Here is a 27,280-nt window from a genome sequence, read left to right as displayed (position 1 = left end):
TAGTTATAATTTTTTTTACTACTTTTGTCTTTTAACCTTCATACTAGCTTTGTAAGTGATTAATTCACTACTTTTACTATATATTAACCATTACTAGTGAGATTTATACTTTCATATGTTTTCTTGCTACTTATTAGCACCCTTTTGTTTTTTCAGCTTAAAGAAGTCTTTTTGGCATTTCTTGTAAGGCCGGTTTGGTGGTGATAACTCCTTTTAGCTTTTGCTTGTCTGGAAAATTCTTTCTCTCCTTTAATTCTGAAAGATAACTTTGCCAGGTAGAATACGCTTGGTTGGAAATTTTTTTCTTTTGACACTTTGAATATTATCATGCCACTCCCCTCTGGCCTGTAAGTTTCTGCTGAAAAATCTGCTGGTAATCTTATGGGGGTTCTCTTGTACGTAACAAGTTGTTTTTCTCTTGCTGCTTTTAAGAATCTCTCCTTGTCTTTAACTTTTGACATTTTAATTATAATATATCTTGGTGTATGTTTCTTTGGCTTCATATTATTTGGAATCTCTGGGCTTCCTGAATCTGGATGTCTGTTTCTTCCCCCAGGTAGGGAAGTTTTCAGCCATTATTTCTTCAAATAAGTCTTCTGCCCCTTTCTCTCTCACTAGTCCACTTGATGTTGTCCCATAAGTCCCTTAAGCTGTCTTAACTTTTTTCATTCTCTTTTCTTTTTGCTGCTCTAATTGGGTGGGTGTCTCTGCCCTGTCTTCGAGTTCTCTGATCTTTTCTTCTGCTTTATCTGGTCTGCTGTTGAGCCCCTCTAGTGTGTTTTTCAGTTTAGTTATTGTGTTCTTTAGTTCTGTGACTTCCGTTTGGAACTCCCTTATATTTTCTGTTTCTTTGTTGAAGTTCTCAGTGTGTTCATTCAATGAGCCTTTTTATGATCATTACTTTGAATTCTTTTTTTTTTAACATCTTTATTGGAGTATAATTGCTTTACAATGGTGTGTTAGTTTCTGCTTTATAACAAAGTGAATCAGCTATACATATACATATATCCCCGTATCTCCTCCTTCTTGTGTCTCCCTCCCACCCTCCCTTTCCCACCCCTCTAGGTGGTCACAAAGAACCGAGCTGATCTCCCTGTGCTATGTGGCTGCTTCCCACTAGCTATCTATTTTACATTTGGTAGTGTATTACCTGGGATGAAGTGAGAGAGTGGCATATATACTTCGAATTCTTGATCAGAAAAATTACTTATCTCTCTTTCATTAGTTTTTTTTTTCCTGAGGTTTATCTTGTTCTTCCTTTGGAACATATTCCTCTGTTTCTTTATTTTACTTGACTGTCTGTGTTGGTTCCTATGCCTTGGATGAAACAGCCACTTCTCCCAATTTTAAGGGTTGAACTTTCTTGTTCAACCATGTCGTAGGTATTTGTTGTCTCTCAAATTTTGTGATTATCCAAGTGGCCTATTTTATTTTTAATTGCTCGTAGTAGTTGAGGATGTGCTAAGACCAGTCAGGGTCCCAAAGGGGAGGATCTCAGTCAGCACCTTGATTCAGGCTGATTGGAAGCCAGATCCTCAGGCAACAGCTTTTAAAGAATGCAAATACAGGCATACCTCATTTTATTGCACTCTGCTTTATTGTGTCTCATAGGTACTGAGTTTCATACAAGTTGAAGGTTTGCGGCAACCCTGCATCAAGCAAGACTATTGGCATCATTTTTCCAACAGCATTTGCTCGTTTTGTGTCTCTGTTTCACATTTTGGTAGTTCTCATAGTATTTCAAACTTTTTCATTAGTATTATATTTGTTATGGTGATCTGTGATCAGTGACATTTGATGTTACTATTGTAATATTCGCTTTATTATGGTGGTCTGGAATCAAACCTGCAATATCTCCAAGGTATGCCTGTATATACGGTCCTGTGGTACCACAAGTGTAAGCCCTGATGACCCCAGAGCCAGGTGATGTGGAAGTGTCCTCTGGGCAGCAGTTGCAAAAATCAGGTCTCCAGATGAGTGTATAAACTCCTTTCTGGGAGATACTGGTGAACTGTAGCAAGCCAGAGGAAGTGCACAAAGATGGTGTCTCCTGGCCTACATTCCCTGAGACCACCTCTGTAGCCTCTAGATGTGTGCCAAACCTGCTGCCTGTCTGTAAGGCTGAAGTTCCAGGACTAACAGGTAGGCCTCTTTTATAGAAACGCTAGTCATGTGTTTCAGTCTGTTGTCAGTGTGGTGCCCTGGGAGCGGTACCCTGCCAAGAACTACCAATAGTCTCTCCAATTGTTATAGTCCAGTGCAACCCAGGGGCACAAGCTTCCCTGACCACCAGAATCAGGTGATCGAGGGATATCCCTTGAGTGGCATTTGTATAAACCAGGGCATCAGATGTAAAAACTGGGGTACCAGATGCATATAAGAGCTCCCTTGAGAGATGCTGGTGCTCTGGAGCACAGCAGAGGGAGAGTGCAAAGTTAGTCCCTGCCCTCCAGGGTCTCAGGAAGGGTTTACTTATAGTCAGCCCTTAGATGTATGTTTAATTAGAAGACTACCCCTCAGGATGCAGCTATGATGACAAGCTAATAGGCTTCTTTTCAGAGAGTATGAGCTCCTGGATCTATTGCCTCTTGCTGTGCCCTGGGGGTGGTAGCTGTTTAAGAACTCTTTCTCCATTCATTACAGTCCTGGGGGACCCACATGTATAAACCCTGCTGGCCATCAGGGCCAGGCAACGGAAACGAGATCCCTAACAGTAGCCACAATAACCAGGGCACCAGAGAAGGGTACAAACTCCTTTCTGTACAATACCAGTGAGCTGGGGCGAGGCTGAGGGAGATTGCATGCACCAGTCTCTGTTCTCCGAGAGCCCCTTCTTAGGCTTCTATAAGTGTGCCAAACCAGAAGCCTGCCCCTCAGGCCAAAGCTCCTGCAAGTAAATAGGCCTGTTTCTCAGAAAGACTGGGGAGTGTGTTTCTGTCTGCCTTTTGTGCAGTACCCTGGAAGGGGTTGTCTGCCAAGAACTGTCTCTCTGATTGTTAGAGACCCATAGGACCTAGGAACGAAAGGCCTCCCTTGGCCACCAGAGCCAGGAGATCAAGGGGAGGCCCTTGGGTGGCAGCTGCAAAACTAGGTCACCAGACATAAAAACTTGGTCACCAGATGTGTGTAGAAGCTCTCCCCTGGGAGATACTGGTGCTTAGGAAGGAGAGCTCAAAGATGGTACCCACTGACTGGAACTAGGCCGAGGGGGACTGTGAAGATGGCACTGACTGAAAAAAGGGAAAAAAGAAGAGCAAGAAAAAGAAAAGAGAAAAAGAAAAAAAGAAGGAAAAGAGAAAAGGGAAATAAAAAGAAAAAAAAAAAAGATGGCATTTGCTGGCTTTAGCAAGGCAGAGGAAGCAGGAACATGGTGACCATCAGCCTCCATCCCCAGGGAATATCCCAGCAGGCTCATTTAATCCATCACCAAGTCCTGTTGATTTTTTTTTTTTTTTGTCAACGTTTTTGAATCTAGTCACTTTTTCGCTCTGGGGTCATCATCACCATCCGGGCCCATCAACCATTTTCTCTTGCTTGGGTAACTATAATAGTTTCTGAATTTGTCCATATTCATGTGGCCACCTCCCTACTCTACACCACATCTTTCATCTACTCTGAAGGCCAAGTAATCTTTTCACAAGTCAAATCTGTTCGTACCAGTCTTCTAGTTTAAAATACTTCTGCACCTTCCCTAGACCAACACCTCAGCTTGGTGTGCAAGGACCTTCGTTACCTGGCCCCAGCTTAGCTCTCCAGCCTTATTTTATGTTTCATTCCACCTTGCTCTTTCTGCTCTAGGTGCACTGGGCTGCTTTCAGTTTGTCCCACCTGCCATCTTTCCTCCTGCTTCTGGACCTTTGCACATGCAATCTCCTTTACCTGGAATGTTCTTCCATTTACTCCTATTCATCCTTTAGTTCTTAGTTCAAACATCACCTTCCCTCAGACTGCATGGACCAGGGCAGCCCCATATGAATGATGTTCATAGCACTGTTTCTCTTAGAACTCTTGCTACAGTTACACTTGATCCATACCAGAGGTGGAAAAATTGACTTCTCATTAATCAATTTGTAGGTAAATATAATCAGTCTAAGAGCTCAGCTTCTAATATACATTTGAACTCTTAGCAAATGTCTGTTGTCTAACCAAAGTTCTTTGAAAACAGTATGTGCATTTAAAAAGACTAGAAATAAACAACAAAACATGGTTACCTTGAATGATAGGAACGTGGAGGACTTTCCCCCATCTTTTTCTGCTCCTTGTATTTTCCAAAATTTCTAGAATGATATAAGGTACTTTTAAATGAATGAAAAATGCAATAAATGTAAAACTGTGTCCAGATGGTATATATAGAGATTATGACTAGAAATAAAGCTACAGTGTGTAACGTGGTCTCTTTAGTTTTACCCTATATTTTCTCACGTGGCAAAAGCCAGAAAATACCATTCGTGTTTGTAAGCTTTTTAAGATGACCTGAGAGTTCATTGAATTGAGGATGTTACTTCCTTGATCAACAGATCTGACTCGTGTGGAGCCATCTCTTGAATTGCTTGGGTTCCCTTCCATGCCTGGAAGGTGCGTTGGCAGTCATCTCAAGGAGCCAGGACAGCTCCTTCCAGCTTCACACACAGATTCAGCTGTTGAGCCTCTGGAGGGGCTCCAGGACCTGCTCAGGAATGTGTTCAAGCTTGCACACCTACCCTGGCAATGCCGTGGGAGGAATGGGACTGCAACATCTGCCTTTGCCCAAGTGTTCATGATTTGAAGTTCCCTCTCCTGTGTTCTGCTGCTGTCTCAGGCCAGGCAGAGGGTGAATGGAATCTAGGCTTCCTTGTTATAAAGACTGTATAGCCAAGTCAGTAAGCATTTCTCTCTCTAGGGCTCAAGGTGTACCATATATACCTTTCGCTGCATCACCAAAAACCAAGTGTTAAAATCTGTATTTGCCTTAGGCTAAGGCCCAGTACCATCATTCAGAATGACTTTTGAGATATGGAAACAGAAAATTGTATCATATTATGAGTTTAGGTATTATTTAATTATTATCTCCTTGAGGTAGTAATTTATTTATTTATTTATTTTTTTGCTTTTCTGTTCACTTCTTTTTTTAAATCTATTTATTTATTAATATCTTATTTTTGGCTGTGTTGGGTCTTCGTTGCTGTGCATAGGTTTTCTCTAGTTGTGATGAGCGGTGGCTGTTTTTCGTCGTGGTGCGCAGGCTTCCCATTGCAGTGGCTTCTCTTGCTGCAGAGCACGGGATGTAGGCATGCAGGCTCAATAGTTGTGGCTTGCGAGCTCTAGAGCGCAGGCTCAGTAGTTGTGGTGCACGGGCTTAATTGCTCCACAGCACGTGGGATCTTCTCCGACCAGGGCTCGAACCCATGTCTCCTGCATTGGCAGGCGGATTTTTAACCACTGTGCCACCAGGGAAGTCCGAGGTAGTAATTTTAAGGTAACAAAGCTGGCCTTTTGCTTTTGCTTCATCCTCAGAAGATGAGAAAAATTCCCAAGTAGAATTTTTCCCAAAATGGTTCATGCCTTAATGGAATTAAACAAATAAAAACTAAATATAGTGCTTAAAGGTTAATTAGTTTGATATCATGAAAGCAACTACACCACATAATTCTACAAAGATTAGAATTATGATATAATCTAATTTCTATCATTATTTGACTTATTATTTATCTGATTATAAACATTTGTACCTCAAAATAAGTATATATTCTCTCTATAGTTAACAGAGCTAGTGCTTGATTTAGTTGTCAATCAATTTCTTTATTTAAGTGACTGAAAAAAATTTTAATAATTGTTCTTTATATAAAATTAACAGTTTCATAATTAACATTAATTATTGCAACATTTTATTCTTGCAATAAGAAACCTACATTTTTACTTCTGATAGAATCTCAGTGTACTAGGCATAGAAGGATATTTTCAATTCTGGTTTCCTCTGAAATGTGAATATGTATATTTGGAATTGATATTCTGACACTAAGAATAAAATACATTCCTTGTTCTCATTATTGACATTGTCATGCTATTTGTATATAATGCTAACTTGGACCACTCAGAAGATCAAGGGTGCCAGAAAAGACATTGATCTACATAGACATACAATTATTGGGTCTTCTGAAGGCCAAGACCAATTTAACTAGCAGTTTTTGGCTGCAGCCGTACTTCAGTTGAATTAATTATAACAACTATTTCATTTTACCAAAGGTTTATGGAGCATCTTCTAAGTGCTAGGCGTACAGTAATGAATGAGAATAAAATAACCTTGTTTTATTTACCTTTAGGTAGCTCAAATGCCCCAGCCTATTTACCCTTTACATTAGCTAATTCAAAATAGTTCAAATCTCTACTTGATATAAGAATTCCATTATTTTACCAGCTTGCCTTTCTTGTATGCTGTTTTGAATCCCTGAGATATCCCAAGCCAGTTGTTAATTAACATCTTAACCAGCTGCCTGGTTCTAGACCACTGCATCATTCTCTTGCCAGCCACTGACATCCTTAAGTCCCTTGCTGCTGCTCTCCCATGGATGGCTTTAACCCCAGGTGCCATTCCAGACTCTCACACTATTCCTCCAAACAGGAAGATCAACTGTGATGTTTGCATGATTTCACTGATGGCTTCAGGATTTAAAAAAAAAAGGAAAAGGAAATACAGATAGAGAACTTCACAGTTGTTCCTGGATATAGAGGTTCTTGGAGGTCACAGACCAAAGGCTTCCATAGGCATTCTCTATTGTTCAGCCTTCTTTGCCCAGACTCAGACCTGTCTCTGTTCCAGGGATCAGTTTACCTCCCCACGAAGGGAATGCCTGGAACAAGTCTCTCATACCTGCATACAGGTCCCCTGTCCCCCAGGCCCAGAGGCAGTCACAGGTTCATGCCTCTTTGTCTACTTCCTGCCCCCATCAATCTTGTGGTAAGACTCACAGTGGAACAATATTTTCCTTTTGTGGTAATCCTACACCCATCCACAGAGGTGTGGTCTTCCCCTAAAATAATTCATGACAAGAACAGTACTTTTCCCAAAGATGAATTTATTAAACTGAAATGACCCCAAGTATGGGGCTGAAACAGTATAGTGCAGTTTGAGCTTCAGGGATCCCAGACCGTTCTTCTTTCTAAGGTAAGATGTGCTCACATTCTTCCTGTGGCTTCCAGTCTCTACCTCTGAATCAGCTGCCTTTTATTTAAATTATTATAAAAGACAATTGGGTAACTGTGCAGTCAGGGCCAGTTTTAGAGAAAGTTGTTAAGTATAAAATTTCCTGACGTGTTGCATCCTGGTCATTTAAAAATCACTCCTTTAGGGACTTCCCTGGTGGTCCAGTGGGTAAGGCTCTGCGTTCCCAATGCAGGGGGCCTGGGTCCGATCTCTGGACAGGGAACTAGATCCCACATGCATGCTGCAAGCAAGAGTTCACATGCTGCAACTAAAAGTCTGCATACTGCACCTAAGGAGTCCGCACGCTGCAACTAATAAGTCTGCGTGCTGCAACTAAAAGATCCCACATGCCACAACTAAAGATCCTGCATGCCACGGGGATGCCGCACGCCACAACTAAGACCTGGCACAGCCAAAATAAATAAATATTTTTTAAGAAAATCACTCCTTTAGATAGTCATTGACTATCCTATCATGTCTTTTCCCCCAAAGCAGCAACTCAAGGGACAACTTTCTTATTCCTTGACCTGTAGCAAAATATCTTATTTTCTCATGGATGTTAAATGCGTGGCCATCTAACCTGATAAAATAATACAAAAAGGACATAGGATACTTGGTCTGGTTGTCTGAACTTCTCTTACCTTCAGATAAGCCTGCATGGCTATCATGGAAGAGTGCTGCCCACTTCTCTGTTTAAAATTGGATACCTCTGAAGGTCCTTCTGCCCTATGCAAGTGAAACATGTAATTTGAGATAGTCTGATAAAAACACTTTAAAATAGAAAGTGAGATTTTTCTCTTCCACTTAAACTCACTGTTACCTTCCCCTTAGCCAGAAAATTGACATTATAAATGTTATCATCACCATGCATATTATTAGCCTAGAAATTATATCATCTGAGGTCAAAATTGGATGTTGAGACTCTGATATCTTGCTTCTCTACCACCTCTAGGTCCTTTACCCAAGACCTCTGGGACTAAATATATTCTGGTTGCAAGTGGCTGCTAACAGGAGCTGAACTTACTTTTCTCCTAAGAGGGAGGAAGTGTGGTGAAACCAGCACTAGGACTAATAAATTGGGACTTGAGGGACAGAATGCACACCCCACTCCCAGGCATTGCATTCTCCATAGAGTGGCCCATGAGCATGGTGTTGGATGTTTGGGGGATCATCTGTGAGAATAACTCTGGGAGAAAGTGAAATAGGGACAAAAGTTATGAAGGGTGCTGGTATTCTGCAGAGGTTACAGCAGAATTCTAGAACAGCCATTCATTTCATTTTAAAGGTTTCTTTCTTACTACTAAATATATATATATTTAAGTAAATCTAAAGCACAATTTATTTCTAGGACAAATGGCAATCACAAAGGCACAGGTAAGCTGGCTTTATCTTTTTTTTTAGATGTTGGGGGTAGGAGTCTATTAATTAATTAATTTATTTTTGCTGTGTTGGGTCTTCGTTTCTGCGCGAGGGCTTTCTCTAGTTGTGGCAAGCGGGGGCCACTCTTCATCGCGGTGCGCGGGCCTCTCACTATGGCGGCCTCTCTCATTGCGGAGCACAGGTTCCAGACACGCAGGCTCAGTAGTTGTGGCTCACGGGCCTAGTTGCTCCATGGCATGTGGGATCCTCCCAGACCAGGGCTCGAACCTGTGTCCCCTGCATTAGCAGGCAGATTCTCAACCACTGCACCACCAGGGAAGCCCAATCTTTTATAAGATAATACAAAGAAGTCATTTTTTAGATTTCAAACTTAAAAGGAAGCATTATGATGTATGTCCTGTTTCTGTGAAATGCCATGTGTTAATTAGCAACATGGGCAAGTCCACCTACCTCCAAAGAAGCTAAATTTTCAGATGGAAGTGTCATCATTACTCAGTTAAGTCAAGGATTTTGGTTGCTTGAGTTGAAATATAACAGTTAGATTTCAGTGATTCAGTGAGATGATGCAAGGTCAAAAATTAGTTACTGGTTTTCCTTATGTTTTACAATGGATTAGTTTTATAAACAAGGCTAATATATTAATGACGAGTTTATTTTCCAAATCCTTTATCTCTTTTTTTATTATTTAGTTCAGTAATTCTTATCATAAATTTTAATATTTTAAGAGAGTACACAAAGTAATATGTTTGAACATAACTTTTATATGGCACTGATATTTTCTAAAGTTTTATGAGAAAAATGGCTTTGTGACACTGTAGTAATTTGGATTTAGGGACTACAGCCAAAATATTGATATATGTGCAGTTCAAATCACATTTCAATTATAACAGAATTATTTTCTGCAACTCAGCTCTAGGAATTGCTTAAACCTGATTTATGTGTAGTCTGAATAGATTTTAATGAAGAAAATGGCCTTTGTGGAGAGGTGAAAGGAATAAATTCATTCGGAAAATTTTGTGGAATTGAGTTTTTAAATTGGTGGCATCAGGGTAAAGTATTTATGGAACAAATAGGTTTAACATATCAAAATTAGTACTATTTTAACAATGCTCTGAAGGTGATTATTTAGCCTATGGTATAGTGCATAATGACACTTTGCAATAGAGTGTGTGGGTGTAAATGAGTTCTTGGCATACCATATACATAGAATCAATATCTTTATGATCATACTCTGTACTATAACTTATTTTCTGAATTTTAGACATTCAACTGGTGAACTCTCCAGATATGGATTAGTCTTTAGTTTCTCCTTCCCTTCCATAGAGCTCCAAGCCAACTTGGATCAACAGAACTGCTCAAAGCCAGTATCTTTGAGTTTTTCCCCCAGGCAGAATCCATCACAAGCAAGGATCCTTTCTTTATCTGAACTCTTCATCCCTCATGGCACAGTACTGTCCACCTCAGCCAGATCTTTTTCATGCATACCCCTTTTCTCTTAGCTTTTGCCCAGTTGTTCTCTGAATATTGTTCTCCTTTTTCTTCTGTGAGAGTATCTTTTTCTTTATTCGAGTTGAGAACTGAAAACATTGTAATAATCACACTGATAAGTATAAAAATGCTAGTAACATTGGTATTAACTAAAATGAAAAAATTATATATGTTAAAGTGGAACTGAGCAAAATAAAAAGCCAAGGCCATCTTCATTACCCAAGATTCTTCAGGTACTGAAAAGGCTCCTTTAAAATCTTTACTTAGGCTATAATTTATCACTATACCCTTATCTAACTAAATGAAAATCAGCACTTAAAAGTAAACAAAATTTTATCTTAGTCTGTTTTACTCTTTTTCTATTTCAATTACTAGATTACCATATATTGTGTTTCTATTATTTTGTGTTTCAGATGTTCTGCATTTCAACCTCATCAGAGATTAAATTGATGTTTATGGGCTAATCTGGACAGCTAAAAACAGTTTGTTTCACTACATCTGTAAGAAAATATGTTCAAATTCCCACTGGCTGACTTATAAAGAGGCTTTTGGAATACAACCCAATGTAAGTTGCAGACATAATGTGTTTTCGTCTTTGTTAGTCACCTCCTCCCCAAGTTAGGGCATGTATCTGTTGGCAGGTGTGCAGATGTGTGTGTATTACGTATACTTTGATGTCTACACATACCCTTTTTCATAGTATGGATTCGTAGCATCCTTTATTCCTTCCTTCAATAGATATTTGAATGCCTATTATGTAAAATTTGCAGTTCTAGGCCCAAAGGATACCCAGAAATGAGGTTACTGCCCCCACAGAGCTCACAGTCTATTGGGGAAACAGACATAAATCAACTAATTGTACAAATACATGTGACGTGCACATGGTGAGAGGTGTTCCGAAGAGAGGTCACATAGCATGATGTGAGCATGTAAACAGGGATCTGCCTTATCTCCAGGGTCAGATAGGTTTCCACGAGAGGGTAATGCTCCAGCTAAGATCTCAGGGGTGAGCAGGAGTTTAAAGGGCAAAAGAATTGAGAGGTGATGAGAGGAGGGGCAAGGGTAGAGTGGAAAATGCTCCAGACAGAGGAAACACATGCTCAAAGATCATATTTGCTCAGTTAAGTGCTTTTGATAATTTTTTCCAAGCGTGATCACTGAGTATCTAGGAGATTTTAACTTAAACCATACCATGAAATTAATCATAATCATACTAGAAAATAAGAAGGCCTATATTTCATACGCATTTGTACTTATTTTTTAGGTATGAAGTATTCCTTAAGCCCTGACAACTACCCTGAAGATGGAATTATGAATATGGCAACTTTTCTACGGGGCTTTGAAGATAAGGGAATAAAGAACGACAGACCTGAGGACCAGCTGAGTAAAGAGAAAAAGAAAATTCTGTTCTCCTTCTGTGAGGTGTGCAACATCCAGCTAAACTCTGCAGCCCAGGCCCAAGTCCATTACAATGGCAAATCTCACCGCAAACGAGTCAAGCAGCTGAGTGATGGACAGCCTCCGCCCCCAGCCCAGGGCTCCGGGCCACCACTGGCCAGCCCCAGCACTTACACCAGCACAGGTAGGTGGGAGGGCCTGGGGGCCCATTTCCTGCTGGGAGACGTGCTTCTGTTCTAGAAAATGAAGGATTTAGAGCAAGGCTTATCTCTCCCCTTAAAACTACTACCACAATGTATATTCTTTTCCCTACAGGTAAAATCCAAGAGCTGTCTGTTACTTCTTAGGATACCTTTTTTTATTGTTTTAATATATATTATACTAGACACAAATATATATAAACATAAAATGTGTATATCAGCCCATTGACATAGTTCTGTATCTCTATAGTTTGTGAACAGTCCTTATTATATTTTGAAATGTGTTTAAAATGGATCAGTGATATCAATATTTTTCTCCTCTCTGCAGAATTAGGCTTTCTTTGGCTTTCTTGCTCTGCTTTCCGTTGAGTAGCGTACAATTAGGTGGTATATAAAAAGCTCCAGTTTTATTTATAACATCCATGATGCAGGAAAGGAGCATTAATCTTGTGCGCTAGACGTGTTATATTCAGCGTGCCGGTGGTGTTCTAACAATAGGAACAGCCGTTGCCAAAACCAGCAAGGCTTACCTCTGAGCTCCAGCACCACCGCAAGCTCTTTCCCTGCCTCATGCCTCTCACCCTTTCCTGTGGGCTGGATAGAGGCAGAAGCTTGGAGATTCATTCTTGCATCTGCCCTGAATTCTAAACAGTCTTGCAAACCCTGTATCTTAGCCTTGGGCAATGCTGCCTCCTTCATATTGCTGGCCTTTGGTCTGTTAGTTGTGACACAACGAAAGAAAAATGTGAAATGTACTGTTTTCCATGGTGAAGATTTCTACAAAAAGTAGGCCTCCTCCGCAGGTTTACTTGGGAGGCCAGGAGAAGCCTCCTCCTAAATATGAGGAAAAGCTCCAAATTCCTCTCTAGCAAGTGTTTGCTTTGGTAATGAACCTTCAACTTGAAGTGAGATGACGCGGTGCAGCCCTTTGTTGGAATTTCACTTGGTGCTGTTGCGTAGTTTTTGATTTCGTTAAGTTATGCCATTATCCATATTAAGCTCCGGTAAAAATGGCTTGTATGTGTTTGCTGTAAATTAATAATTTTTCTCTTTCAAGCTAAACCTATTTACTTTTTACCCAGTATATAATTTAATTTTATTAAATTATTTTCCTCAGTCAGTACTTACCATGCTGTGAAAGAACTTAAAGGAACTTATAGGGTATGAGATACACACTTATTACAATAAAGAAAGATAACTTTTCTGTTTTGTATTTACTTGTTATGATGATAATTGTTATCATCATATATTCATTTGTTATTCACAAATGCATTAATGTATGTGTATTTACATATTAAAAATATAGTTGGTGTTAGAGTAAAAACTGATGACTATCTTATATCTAAATCAGAGAGCAAATAGCCCTGAGTAAAGGTTTGAATTACATTTGTTAGAATCCAAATATCTATGTTTAAATTGAGGTTAACCTGTGGTTTCTAAAAGAGGTAATGTTAGTAGCTAACATTAACTGAACATTTTCTATGGGACATATTTTGGTCCTAAGAGCTTTATAGGAATTTTCTCGTTTAATCTTCTCATGAACCCTGAGGTAGGTACTAAGATTATTCCTAATTTACAGATTAGGAACAGAGGCACAGAGATAAAATTTGTACAGCTTCATACAGCATGGAAATGGCAGATCAGAGTTCCAACCATGCAATAAACTCAGGTTAAATTCAAACCAATATGCTGTAATATAGTTGTGGTCACAAATGGTTTTTATCATGGCAAACTACCTTTCTCTGATGGGTTTTGAAAACAGACATGTAAAGCTGCAATTCATGAATTTCTCCATTTTTCTCCCATACTAATGAAATTAGCTAGCTGATATAAAATACATTTAGCTAAGACATACACAGAATATTATGGATATATTCTATAAATAAAACATAGCTCATCAACTAGTATAACACAATATATTAATATATAGGAAAATGGGTAAGAAAATGAGACAGCTTTTCAAGTTTTATATTAGGCACAAAGGACAGTCTTCATATGCTGATAATATAGTCAGTGATTCATTCTCAGAAGATTTGGGTTTAACATATGATGAAGGCAAGTCACTTAACTTCTGAAACTGGTTAGCATAATCCTCCCATCTGAAAGAAAAAGTAGGTATAACAATGTTCCCTCTTTGAAATAGAAATTGGACATAGATGTATGTACAAAGATGATTATGACATGATTTATAATTCCAAAATATTAGCTGTATCCTGAATGTCCAATAGGAGAAAAGTTAAATACGTTATAGTACATTTATAAGATGAATGATAGAAACCATAGTCATTAAAAATTGTATTTCTGAAGAATACCTAATGAAAGGTAAAACTGCCTGTGGGATCATGCTAAGCGAAACAGCAGGAACTAGAGTGGAATATACCTTAGTCCTGTTATGTGTGCATGTGCACATTATCTACTGTTTAGAGTCTCAACTCGATGAGGAGTCAGCCTGACATGGTTTTATTTGTTTCCAGTCACTTTCCTCAGTTTTGATCAATCGAATATCTATTTCCTACTGGGTAGCAGCTCCCTTAAACACCTTCTCAGACCATAACTTTTCACATTTGTATATTCAGAGGGACTCTTTAATTTAGAAGACAGTTCTACTTATAAAAACATCCATTTCATAGCCAAATTAAGATTTGGCTAGATGGACTGACATTTAGAGTGGAAGGTGGAGCACAGTCGGCTCTCCCGCCACCCCTCCCTCTGCCTGCCCTTCTGCCCGGGTGGTGGGAAACCATGGAGGGATGGAGGGGTGGAGGTGTCCTCACTTTACAGCCTTGACAAAGTTGTAATGCTATTCTTGGTTGGCAATTACTATTCTGGTTGTCTCTGTGGGTCACAGATGCTCTTATCAGACTTTATGGATGAAGAGCTCCCCTCAAATGGTCCCTTAGACATTGGGAGTCCCTGAGATTTAGCTGCATCTTCCTCTTCTCTCATCTGTGTACCAACTCTTGGGGCTTGAGATCATGTGCAGAATCCATCTGACAACTAACATTTCTCTTGAAAACCTAGAGCCACTAGGGCCCAGGCAGGTAGAGGTGCAGTAGGTGGAGGTAGGGGGCTTCTCTCCACATTTCTCTTGCCTGCTCAGGTAGCACAGAGGAGGCTGGCAAGTCAACTGACAAAGCAGGTACTTAATCAGGGAACAAAATGCTTACCTCCCTTTTTTGCCCATCACTTGGCTTTAGGGACTTATCCCCCCTTCCCCCAAAAAAGATATATTAGAGTCCTAATCCCCAGTACTTCAGAATGTGACCTTATTTGGAGATAGAGTCTTACAGAGGAAATTAAATTAAAATGAGGCCATTAGGGTTGACTCTAATCCAATATGACTGGTGTCCTTATAAAAAGGGGAAATCTAGACATAGAGACAGATGCACACATAGGGAAGATGATGTGAAAACACAGGGAGAAGATAATTGTCTTCAAGCTGAGGAGAGAGCCCTGGAACTGATCATTCCCTTAGAACCCTCAGAAAGAACCCACTGTACAGTACCTTGATTTTGGACTTCTAGCCTCCAGAACTGTGAGATGATAAATTTTTATTGTTAAGCCACCCAGTTTGTGGTACTTTGTTACAATAGCCCTAGCAGATTAATACAGGGAGAAAAATAGTAGCACATCTCCTCCCCAAAGGAGAAAAGATATGGTAGTAGACATAACCTTCCAAGAACTTCATTTCGGAGGGAACTTCCCCTCCTCTCTGTCAGTCTTATTGTGGTTTTGGGGTTGGTAGGGTAGGAGTGGTGTCCACAGGGTGGTGGTTGAGACTTGAGCCATTTTTCTGAATAAGAGGTGATTGACCCCCAAACATTGGTAGTTCTTTCACTAAATTTAGAATTTAGTGTGTTCCTTATGGAAGAACAGGAAGATTCTTAGAGTTTACCTAAAACTATTTTAGAACACTCTGGGCTACAGAAGGAAGAATCAGAGGGGAAGCAAAGAGAGCTTAAATAGCTTAAATAGGGATCCTTCACACGCAGATGAAGTTTTGTAAGATACAAAGGAATTTATCATTAGCAGTTTACTTTTAAAGATTGGCTAAAGGAAGCTTTTCAAATAGAGAGGAAATGCTAAAAGAATGAAGCATAGAACAAACTGTATCAGTAAGAGTTCTCCAGAGAAACAGAAGCAATATGTATATATATATATATATACACACACATACACACACACACACACATACATACATATATATGTGTGTGTGTGGTGTATATATACATATATAATAAGAATATTTATTAAAGGAATTGGTTCATACGATCATGGAGACTGACAAGTCCTAAGATCTGCAGTCAGAAAGCTAGAGACCCAGGGGAGCTGATGGTGTAGTTTCAGTCTAAAGACTGGCAGGCTTGAGACCCAGGAAAAGCTGATGTTTCAGTTTACGTTGGAAGGCAGGAAAAAATTGATAGCCCATGTCGAAGGCAGTTAGGCAGGAGGAATTCCCTCTTATTCAGGGGAAGGCCAGTCTTTTGTCCTATTCAGGCCTGCAACTGACTGGATGAGGCCCATCCATATTAGAGAGAGGAATTTGTTTTACTGAGTTTATAGATTCAAATGTGAAATTCAACATAAATCGCAGCAATATGGTTTTGAATCCGTCTCCTAGAGTAATGGAAATAAAAATAAACAAATGGGACCTAATTAAACTTAAATGCTTTTGCACAGCAAAGGAAATAGTAAACAAAATGAAGAGATAACCTACAGAATGGGTTGCAAACAATGGGCTTAATTTCCAAAATATATAAACAGCTCATACAGCTCAATATCAAAAAAACAAACAACCCAACCAAAAAATGGGCAGAAGACCTAAATAGACATTTCTCCAAAGAAGACATACAGACGGCCAACAGACACATGAAAAGATGCTTAACATCTCTAATTATCAGAGAAATGCAAATCAAAACTACAATGAAGGTATTATCTCACACCAGTCAGAATGGCCATCATCAAAAAGTCTATAAATAATAAATGCTGGAGAGGGTGTGGAGAAAAAGGAACCCTCCTACACTGTTGGTGGGGATGTAAATTGGTACAGCCACTATGGAAAACAGTATGGATGTTCCTTAATAAAACTAAAAATAGGGCTACCATATGATCCTGCAATCCTCCTCATGGGCATATATCCGGAGAAAACCATAATTTGAAAAGATACATGCACCTCAATATTCATTGCAGCATTGTTTACAATAGCCAAGACATGGAAGCAACCTAAAAGTTTTAGGTATACAGCACAGCGAGATATATATATATATATATATATATATATATATATATATATATTCAGTTATATACATAACTGAATCACCATGCTGTATACCTGACACTTACATGATACTGTAAATCAACTATACTTCAATAAAAAATTTTTAAAAATTGTGTTCAGTACAACCTTAATTTGAACGTAATTGATTCTTTAAAAATATTATATAGCCCCAATTTTCTTGTGTTTAAGTTCTCCAACATTTTGAAATACCTTTTCCTTTATTTTTTAGACAAAACAAAGTTTGGAAAACCACTTCCACATTTATTCGTAATTCTAGGTCTTTCTGTAAGTTCCCAAAGAGAATCCATTGGACAGATCTTACTTTAATTCCATGTTCTTTTTGAATTTGGGAATTTTTTTTTCTCAACTGCTCCCTATGTTCTCTTTTCTCTGCCTAATATTAAGTCAAATGTGGGCTTCTTTAATGACCCCCAAAAGCTTATCAACTTTGTAGATTTGTGGGTAGTGTATTTTACTGAAGGTTTGAAATCGTGATGGAACTGTGTAGATATACCATTATTAAATCATTTTCATAAGAGTATGTAACAGATCAATAAGAATTTATATAGTTATATATGCATACATATATGTGTGTGTATGTTCATTCTAAGGACACGCTTGTAATGAAAATTTCTCATTTGTTAACTTTTCCCAGCACATCTCCTAGGCCCTCCTTATTACCATGACTGTGATTTTCCTGTCATCCTGGTAAACACTGACTGTGCAGTGCTGCAAGGAAGTACATTCTGTCATGTAAGATTGTTCATATAATTCTTGTTCAGAATGTTTCAGTGTTCCTCATTTCTTTCAGAATAAAATCTACACACACACAAATGTGAAATTTATCCAAAAACAAACTCAGAGAAACACCCAGAATAGTGTTTGACCAAATATCTGGGCATCCTATGACCCAGTCAAGTTGATACGTAAAATTAATCCCCACACAATCCTTTTCCTCATAAGTTTTATAAAACATATTTGATGATTGAAATGAAATTTAACCATATGATACTCAAGATAATAATGATTAAAAGTGAAAGTTAAAGGGACCTAAATGGAAGTAAGTTTTCTGTACTTCATTTGAAGTAGCTAAATGATGATACCAGTAGATTGCCGTAAGTATATATATTGTAATACCCATATCAACCACTCTGAAAACTATAGAAAGCAATACAATCAAAGAGAATATAAATAAATCAAGATGGAGTCCTAAAAAATGTTCAGGTAACCCATGTGATGACAAGAAAAGAGAAATAGAGAAATGAGAACCAGAGGAAACAAATAGAAAATTGGCTCTTTGAAAAAGATAAAAGAAATTTACAAGCCTCTAGTAAGACTGACAAAGATGAAAAAGAAAGAAGACACAGATGGAATAGATGATATTACTACAGAATTTGCAGCAATTAAAAATATAATAGGGCTTCCCTGGTGGCGCAGTGGTTGAGAGTCCACCTGCCGACGCAGGGGACATGGGTTCGTGCCCCGGTCCGGGAAGATCCCACATGCCATGGAGCGGCTGGGCCTGTGAGCCATGGCCACTGAGCCTACGCATCCGGAGCCTGTGCTCTGCAACGGGAGACGCCACAACAGTGAGAGGCCCGTGTACCGCCAAAAAAAAAAAAAAATATATATATATATATATATATATATATAAAATAAGTAAATACTATAAAAAACTTATGTTCAGAAATTTGATAACTTAGAAAAATGAACCAGTTCTTCAGAAACCATAAACTACCAAATGCAACCAAGATAAAGCAATCTATCATGATCATACAAGTTGAATTCATAATTACAAAGCACCCCAAAAGAAATTTCTAGATCTACATGGTTTTACTGGAAAACTGTACCAAGCATTTAAAGAACATCAATTTTACACAATTTCTTTCAGAAAATAGAAGAGGAGGAAACACTTCCCAATTTATTTTATGAGGTCAGTGTTACCCTGATACCAAAAGCAGACAAATAAAAAAAGAAAACTACAGACTAATATCTCTCATGAACTTAGACTGAAAAATTCTCAACAAAATATCAACAAACTGAATCCACCAATGTGTGAAAATAATTATACACCATGATCAAGTGGGATTTATTCCAGATTTGCAAGACTGGTTCAACATTTGAAAACCAATAAATATAAAATACCATGTCAACAGCTAAAGAAGAAAATCATATGATCATATCAGTTGTTGCCATAAAAGCATTTGAGAAAACCCAATACTCATTTTTGATAAAAACTCTCAGCAAGTTAGAAATGGAGGGGAATTGCCTCAATTTAATAAAGAACATCTACAAAACAGTCTATAGCTAACATCATTTTTAATGGTGAAAGACTGCTTTTACCTGAGATCAAGAGCAAGGTAAGTTTGTCCATTCTCACCTCTTTTATTTGACATAGTGCTGGAAATTGTAGGCACCATAATAAGGCAAGAATAAATAAATAAAAGGCATACAGATTGTAAAGGAAGAAATAAAATCTTTCTTTGCAGATGACATGATGGTCCATATATAAATCCCAAAGAGTCTATGAAACTTTACAGGATAGAGAACTCACAAAAACCAGTTGCATATCTTTATATATCACTAAAAGTGAACACATGGAAACTTAGACTTAAAAGCACAATATCATTTATAGTCACCCCTCAAAAATGAAATACTTAGATACATACTGTAAAAAACATGTACAGAATCTGTATGCTGAAAATCACAAAATGTTAAGAAAAGAAATCAAAGAAGACATAAATGAATAGAGAGATATACCATATTCATGAACTGGAAAACTATGTTGAGTTAAAATGTCAGTTAAACATAGTTAAAATGTCAACATAGTTAAAATGTCAGTTCTCCGTAAATTGATCTATAGGTTTCATGAGATTCCTTCAAAACCCTAGCAAGATTTATTATATACATAGACAAGCTTAATCTAAAATTATATAGAAAAACACAGGCCCTACAGCTAAAACAATCTTGACAAAGAAGAAATAAAGTAGGAAAAATCTCTACCCAATATCAAGGCTCACTATGTAGCTGAAGTAATCAAAGCTTTTGGGGTTTTTTTTTTGTTTTTTTTTTAAATTTTTTTTTTTTTTGCGGTACACGGGCCTCTCACTGTTGTGGCCTCTCCCGTTGCGGAGCACAGGCTCTGGATGCGCAGGCTCAGCGGCCATGGCTCACGGGCCCAGCCGCTCTGTGGCATGTGGGATCCTCCCAGACCGGGGCACGAACCCGTGTCCCCTGCATCGGCAGGCGGACTCTCAACCACTGAGCCACCAGGGAAGCCCAGGGTTTTGTTTTTTGTTTGTTTTTTTGTGGCGGTATAGACACATAGATCAATGGAAAAAACTACAGAATCCAGAACTGTAGGTTCACACAAATATACTCAATTGACTCTTGACAATTCAAAATCAATTCAGTGAAAGAAAAATAGTCTTTTCAACAAATGGTGCTGGAGCAATTGCACATCTATAAACAAAACAATAGCAAAAATAAAAACAACCCTCCCCCCCAAAAAAAAACTTTGACCTAAATTTTATACCATATACAAAAATTAACCAAACTGGATCATGTATTTAAATGTAAAACATAAAAATATAAAACTTTTAGGGAAAAAATGGAAGAAAATCTCTGGGACCTAGGGCTAGGCTAAGAGTTCTGACTTGACACCAAAAGCATGATCCATAAAAGGAAAACTGATAAATTAGACTTCACTCAAAATTAAGAACTTTTGCTTTGTAAAATACCATGGGAAAAGAATGAAAATATAAGCTACAGATGGTAGAAAATATTTACAAACCACATATCAAACAAAGGATCTAGAGTACATAAAGAACTATCAAAACTCAACAGTAAAAAAAAAAAATTAAACAATCCAATTAGAAAATGGGCAAAAGATAGGAAGAAAAATTTCACTGAAGAGAATGTACAGATGAGAAATAAGTGCATGAAAATATGTTCAGCATCATTAGTCATCAGGGAAATGCAAAATAAAACCACAATGAGGTTTTACAATATACCTGTCAGAATGGCTAAAAGAAGAAATAGTGACAACACTAAACATGACAAGGCTGAAGAGTAAATGGATCACTCGTACATTACTAATGGAAATGTAACATGGTACAGCCCCTTCTAGAAAACAGTTTAGAGGTTTCTTGTAAGACAAAACATGAAATCACCATTCGACCCAGAAATTGTACTCTTGGGAATGTATTCCAGAGAAATGAAAATATACGTTCTCGCAAAAACCTGTATATGAATTTCATAGCAGCATTATTTGTAATAGCCAAAAACTATGAACAACTCTATATTAGTTTTCTGAGGCTGCTATAACAAATTAACACAAACTTGGCAGCCTAAAACAATAGGAATTCATCCTCTTTAAGTTCTGGGGTCTATAAGTCTGAAATTTGCAGGGCCATACTCCCTCCATGGGCAATACATAGGGAGAATCCATTTCTTGTCTCTTGCATCTTCTGCTGGCTGCCCGGGCATCCCTGGACTGGTGGCTGCATCAATTCAATCTCTGCCTCTGTCTTCACATCACTTTCTCTTCTGTGTGTCTGTGTCTTCTTTTCTGTCTGTTTCAAACCTCCCTCTGCTTTTCTCTTATAAGGATACTTGCAGTTAGATTTAGGGACCCCTGGATAATGCAAGATTATCTCTTCATCTCAAAATTCTTAACTCAATCACATCTGTAAAGATCCTTTTTCCAAATAAGGTAGTATTCAAAGGTTCCAGGATTTGACCTGCATATTTTGGGGGGGTGAATTGTTAACATGTGGTACATCCATACCATGGAATAGTACTCCATAATAAAAAGGAATGAACTATTGATACTCGCAACAACTTGGATGAATCTCTACGGAATTATGCTAAGTGAAAAAAATCAATCCCACAAAGTTACATACTGTGAGTCCATTTGTACAACATTTTTGAAATGGCAAAATTTTAGAAATGGAGGAGAGATTAGTGGTTCTTGGGGGTTAAGGCTGGGGACAGGTGTCAGGAGGGAAGTGGGTGTGATTATAAAAGGTCAACATGAGCGATCCTGTGGTGGTGGATTCACGACCCACACAGGTGACAAACATACACATACACATGCACATATACACATGAATACAAGTAAAACTGGGGAAATCTGCATAGGATTGGTAGATTGTATCCATGTCAACATCCTGGTTGTGATACTATCTTATAATTTTACAAAATGTTACCATCAGTGGAAGATGGACAAAGTGTTCAATAGAACTCCCTGTATTATTTCATACAACTGCATGTGAATCTCTAATTATCTCAATAAAATTTTCAGTTAAAAATTCATAATAAAGGTACCACCTAAAACACCTGTATTCTGGTAGCGTTATCAGATGTGATAATGAACACAAATTTGGGGGTTTTGCTTTTTAAAAATTATCAAGTGCCTACAGAGATTAGAAAAATACAATCTCTTAAGTGTCGAGAGAGGACAGATATATAAATAAATGAATGACAATGATATGCTAAGAACAATGATGATCTACATATAAAGTAAATGTGGCACAGAGAAAGGAATGGTCAACTTTATGAAGATCAGAGAAGGCTTCCTAGAGGAGGTGATATTTGCAGTGAATTTTAAAAAATGAGTTTCAAGGTATTCAAGGAAAAGCAACATTCCAGGTAGAGGGGACAGCAATGTAAATGCATGTTGGGATAAACTATAAATAGTTTATTCTTACTGGGATGAGTATGAGTGGGGGCAAAGGAGGAACATTTGGCAAACTATAAAGAAAGGAGCTGGAAGAGGGAGAAGAGTCATCCTTGTCCCATGGGATCAGAGGCATAGGAAAAACACAGCTGCTCAAACACACATGTAAAAAAAAATCAGCGACAGCTGTGATTCAGAGCACTCCTGAGTTCTCTTTATATCCTACTCTGGTTTTCATCAACCAGAAGCCTCCGCAACAAGTCCAGACATCCTAGCTTAGGTACCGTTTGCCCAGGTTACCTGCCAATTGCACAGAGATTACTTTCCATAACCCACACACAGCTTCCCAATTCCGGACAAAATGGACCACATTCATTTTCTCTCTAGAGTGGCTAGTGACCCCCATCCTGCCCTCTGCTGTCAAAGGCTGAGACCTATTCTTTATCCTGAGTGCCCATCGCTATAATATTTCTCCACCATCCCTATTCCAATCACCATTCTCATTCTCTGAGATGGATCTGAACTTAAGAAATTTAGAGAAATTGGATGCATTAATGACTGATAATTTAACCCAGTGGTTCTCAAAATATGGCGTGCATCAGAATCACCTGGAGGGTGGGTTGAAATGCAAAGTGCTGGGCTCCATTTTCATAGTTTCTGATTCAGTAGTTTCTGATTCAGTAGGGGTTGAAGCCTGAGAAGTTGCATTTCTAACAAGTTCCCAGATGATGTGGAAGCTCCTGGTCCAAAAATCACACTTTGACAACACTAACCGAACGGAGGAGGATTTATACCCAGAAAAGGAGCTTCTTTATTTATTTTAGCATCAAGGTTTTTTTTTAAATTAATTAATTTTATTTATTTATTTTTGGCTGCATTGGGTCTTCGTTGCTGTGCGTGGGCTTTCTCTGGTTGCAGCGAGCAGGGGCTACTCTTCATTGCGGTGTGTGGGCTTCTCATCGCGGTGGCTTCTCTTGTTGTGGAGCACGGGCTCTAGACGCGTGGGCTTCAGTAGTTGCAGCACACAGGCTCAGCAGTTGTGGCTTATGGGCTTAGTTGCTCCGCGGCATGTGGGATCTTCCCGGACCAGGGCTCGAACCCGTGTCCCCTGCATTGGCAGGTGGATTCTTAACCACTGCACCACCAGGGAAGTCCCAGGAGCTTCTTACTTTAAATAAATTTGTAATTGGGAAATGGTCAGGGAAGGGAAAGGTGACCTCATGCTCCTGTCTTCCTCTGGGGCATACACTGACCCATGGAAAAAGAGGGATGATGTCATGGAAATAGAATGATATAGCCACCGAGCCCCATCAACCAATCCCCACCCCTCCTGAGAGCTTTCTAAGCAACTCTGCACCTCCTACAGTATCATGAAAACAGTGAAGGTAGACTGAAAGGCTGTGGTTATGTGAGTGAATGCGGCCTTACCTTGTGCCAGGTATGGCGCTGTGGAGGTTATCTCATTTGAAGCCTCTCAACAGATTTGTGAGGAAGGTATTGTTATTATAATGGACAATGTGAATGAGGAATAAAGAGGTTAGGTAGTAGCGGAAAGAGGCAAGGCTAGGATTTGGAACATGGCAGCCTAGTTCTGCAGCCTGATTCCTCATCATGGTGTTATTGCCTCCCATCTATAGACATCAGCTGGGAGGGACAGAATTTGCCTGGTGTGTGCTTATAGGTTACTTCTGCACAGAGAATGTACCTGATGTGCACGTTGAATCAGAAAACCGGGGCCTTCAGTTCTCTCTGGCTGTAGCATGTTTATGTGGTAAGTCTGGCTTTTACTGTTCAGAGGACTTCCCCACATCTCATTCAGTGATACATGATTCTCCCCCTTCCAATCAGAAGCAGGTACATCACCAGATAAAGTAATAAACGTTAACTTGACATTTTGTTCTCCTTGTGTCCTTAGGAAAGGTATGCGTCTGTCATGGAGAATCAAACTGCCCCAAGGATTATAGGGGGGAGGATTGATTTTATTCTGGGCCTTTAAGGATCCATATTTTCTCAGAATGGCAAGGGATTCTCTCTTAAGGGGTGACCTGTGATCCTGCCTTTGGCAATGGATGGTACATGTGAGATCAGGCCAAGAGCATGGAGGTTCTGTTGAATTGTGGCAAGAGAGACACATCTGCACTTGATCTGAGGTGCACCAGAGATAGAGGTTATCATGAAAAGATTGAAATAATGGCTTTAGGTCTCAAAATTCAACAGGACGTGTATGACTGTCCTCACATTATAGATAAAGACACCAAGAGTAAGAGATTTGGAGCCCTTTCCTAAGGCCACACAAAAGAATTCAAAGTCTGAGATCCATCTCTCTCTATATTACCTCTCATAATTTTTTTACAACAGATTCTTCACAAAGTAAAAAATGAAAAGAATTCAGGATTTTTTCCTTATTTTCAGTGTTTGATTTTTTCCATTTGTATACTAAAATGCCCACTTTCTCTCCCACCTTCAATTTATTCCAAATTTCTAATCTCATTTAAAGTTAATCTTTTAAGATTAAACAGGAGTTAATCAAGCAAAGAGAGTGGAGAAAAGTGATTCAAAGGGAGTAAAGGGAATGTTTAAAATCTTAAATTGAGAAAAAGCTTGACATGTCTAAAGAGCTGAGACGTGCCTGAAACTGAGTGAGAGGATTAGAAAGACCAGAGAATTTGCGAAGGTTGGCAGAAGCCTTTAGACACTTTTTTTTTTACATTTTTAAATTTGAATCATGATTCTGTGGGTCAGAGACTGGGGCTGGTGTCAGCTAGGTGGTTCTCGTCCGGGACTCACTGGAGGTCAGTCACGCAGCTGCAGGCAGCTGGCACCTCATCTGGGTTGGATGGTCTCAGGTGGCCTCATGCACACAGCATCTAACAGTTGATGCTGGCTGCAGGCTGGGCCATTCTCGCCAGTAGACTCTCCTGCTGGACAAGGTTAGATAGACTTTAATCACACATGGGTCACAGAGCAGCATGGCTGGACAGCAAGAGCAGAAGCTGCAGCCACTGTGTTCTTTTGGTCAGAACTGGTCACAAGACCACGACAAATTCAACTGGTAGAAAAATAAACTCTGCCTCTTGGTGTGAGACGTGGCATCTTTCATTTGGCCTTAGGGATTCTGAACTGAATTTGAGTAAGTTGAGGACACTGTGGGGACAGAGGGGAGAAAGTAAGGATGGGTTTTGCAACAGGAAGTGGACGTAATGGTTTGGAGGTGGGAATGGAGGGCAAGATCTGAAAATGGGTTGTCAGCTGGAGCACTTTATACTGTGTAATTTTCTTTGCTGCCATATTCTGTGCTTCTCTTTGATGCCTCCAGGGTCTTCAGCTGGTTTTTTCCCCTTCCTTTCTAATGTTCTCTAATTCTCATTCCAATTTTACATTCAAGAAACAGCTTCTAGGGTCAGGGCATTGTGATAGGTATTAAGACTATTAAAAATGTATGTGGGTTATTAAAATACATAAGCCAGATTTCTTACGCTGCGTCTCATATATATTTAAAATGTAAAATTTATCCTCAAAAGCATTTTCTCAGACATTTTTGAACTTTGGAAATTAAGCTTGAAACTGCAACACTATAGATCTACCACAAGATGGTGCCACAGGTATACTGAAAATAAGATACTTGCCTTATTCCTAATCCCACCACATTTGCTGGAATTTATTAATGAGTATGGAAAGCAAAGAAATACAAAGAGGTGAGAATGTGTGTGGGCAGGAACATGTTCATTTGACAGACTTTTTTTGAGCATCTTCTATGCCTTAGGTAGAATATATAGGGGAGGTATCAGGGTGTTTGTGTGTATGTGTGAGAGAGAGGGAGAGGGAGAGAGAGAGAGAGGAGAGAGGGAGAGAAGGAGAGAGAGAGAGGAGAGAGGGAGAGGGAGAGAGGGAGAGAGAGAGAGAGAGGAGAGAGGAAAGAGGGAGAGGAGAGAGGAGAGAGGGAGGGAGGGAGAGAGAGAGGAGAGAGGAGAGAGGGAGAGAGAGAGAGGGGGGAGAGAGAGAGAGAGAGGAGAGAGAGAGGGAGAGGGAGAAGGAGAGAGAAAGAGAGAGAGAGGAGAGAGGGAGAGGGAGAGAGAGAGGGAGAGAGAGAGAGGAAGGGGTAGGGGAGATTTTTCTCCAGTTTTCAGGAATTAAACATACAACTTAAATACCTTAATGTTTCCCCTTGTCTGGAAAAAAATATAGTCCATTTTAAGAGATATTAAATACAAACACAAAGGGTTAATGATGCAAACTTAAGTTTGTGTGATAGATGCAGAGATAGGGCTAGAATTCATCAATATAATATCTTTTACTTTTGCTATAGAAACATATGGTTTAAAATACTTTCTTTTGCTTCATTTCTGTTGAGTCAGTGTGCCACTTATAACTTAACCAAGAAATCTTTTGCAAAATATAAGTACCATGGTGAAAGTATAACAAATCATCGATGTATCAGTGAGTATCAGTGAGTTTCTACCAGTAAGTGCACTAGGTAGATAAAGCATTTCAGTGTGGAGGCAGGTGGGTTAGGTTATTTACAATGCACTTATTTCCCTAGACCTCTTATAAGTCCATAAAAATCTTTTCATGGAAGAATTATTATGTAGCTCATTTATTAGATAGAGCCCATATAACTGCCTATAGTTTTCCAAGAAGACTCAGAGGGGATAAGGTCTTGTTCAAAATATACCAAA

At 39.0% G+C, this 27,280-nt stretch overlaps 1 protein-coding gene across 5 annotated transcripts in view; it reads left to right on the top strand.

Annotated features, from left to right (window-relative positions):
* ZNF385B (zinc finger protein 385B) overlaps nt 1–27,280 on the top strand; it is a 413,497-nt gene that overhangs the window by 92,143 nt on the left and 294,074 nt on the right. For all 5 annotated transcript variants that reach the window (XM_079923563.1, XM_079923561.1, XM_079923562.1 and 2 more), the window contains exons 2-3: nt 10,462–10,613; nt 11,313–11,630. In XM_079923563.1, coding sequence (XP_079779689.1) covers nt 11,315–11,630 — 316 coding nt within the window. In that variant the 5' untranslated portion in view covers nt 10,462–10,613; nt 11,313–11,314. The remainder of the gene's footprint in view (nt 1–10,461; nt 10,614–11,312; nt 11,631–27,280) is intronic.

The sequence above is a fragment of the Stenella coeruleoalba genome (genome assembly GCF_951394435.1).
Source record: "Stenella coeruleoalba genome assembly, chromosome: 6".
Classification (NCBI taxonomy): Eukaryota; Metazoa; Chordata; class Mammalia; order Artiodactyla; family Delphinidae; genus Stenella; species Stenella coeruleoalba.
The sequence above is the reverse complement of the archived record's forward strand: the minus strand, read 5'-3'. Positions and strand labels throughout refer to the sequence as shown.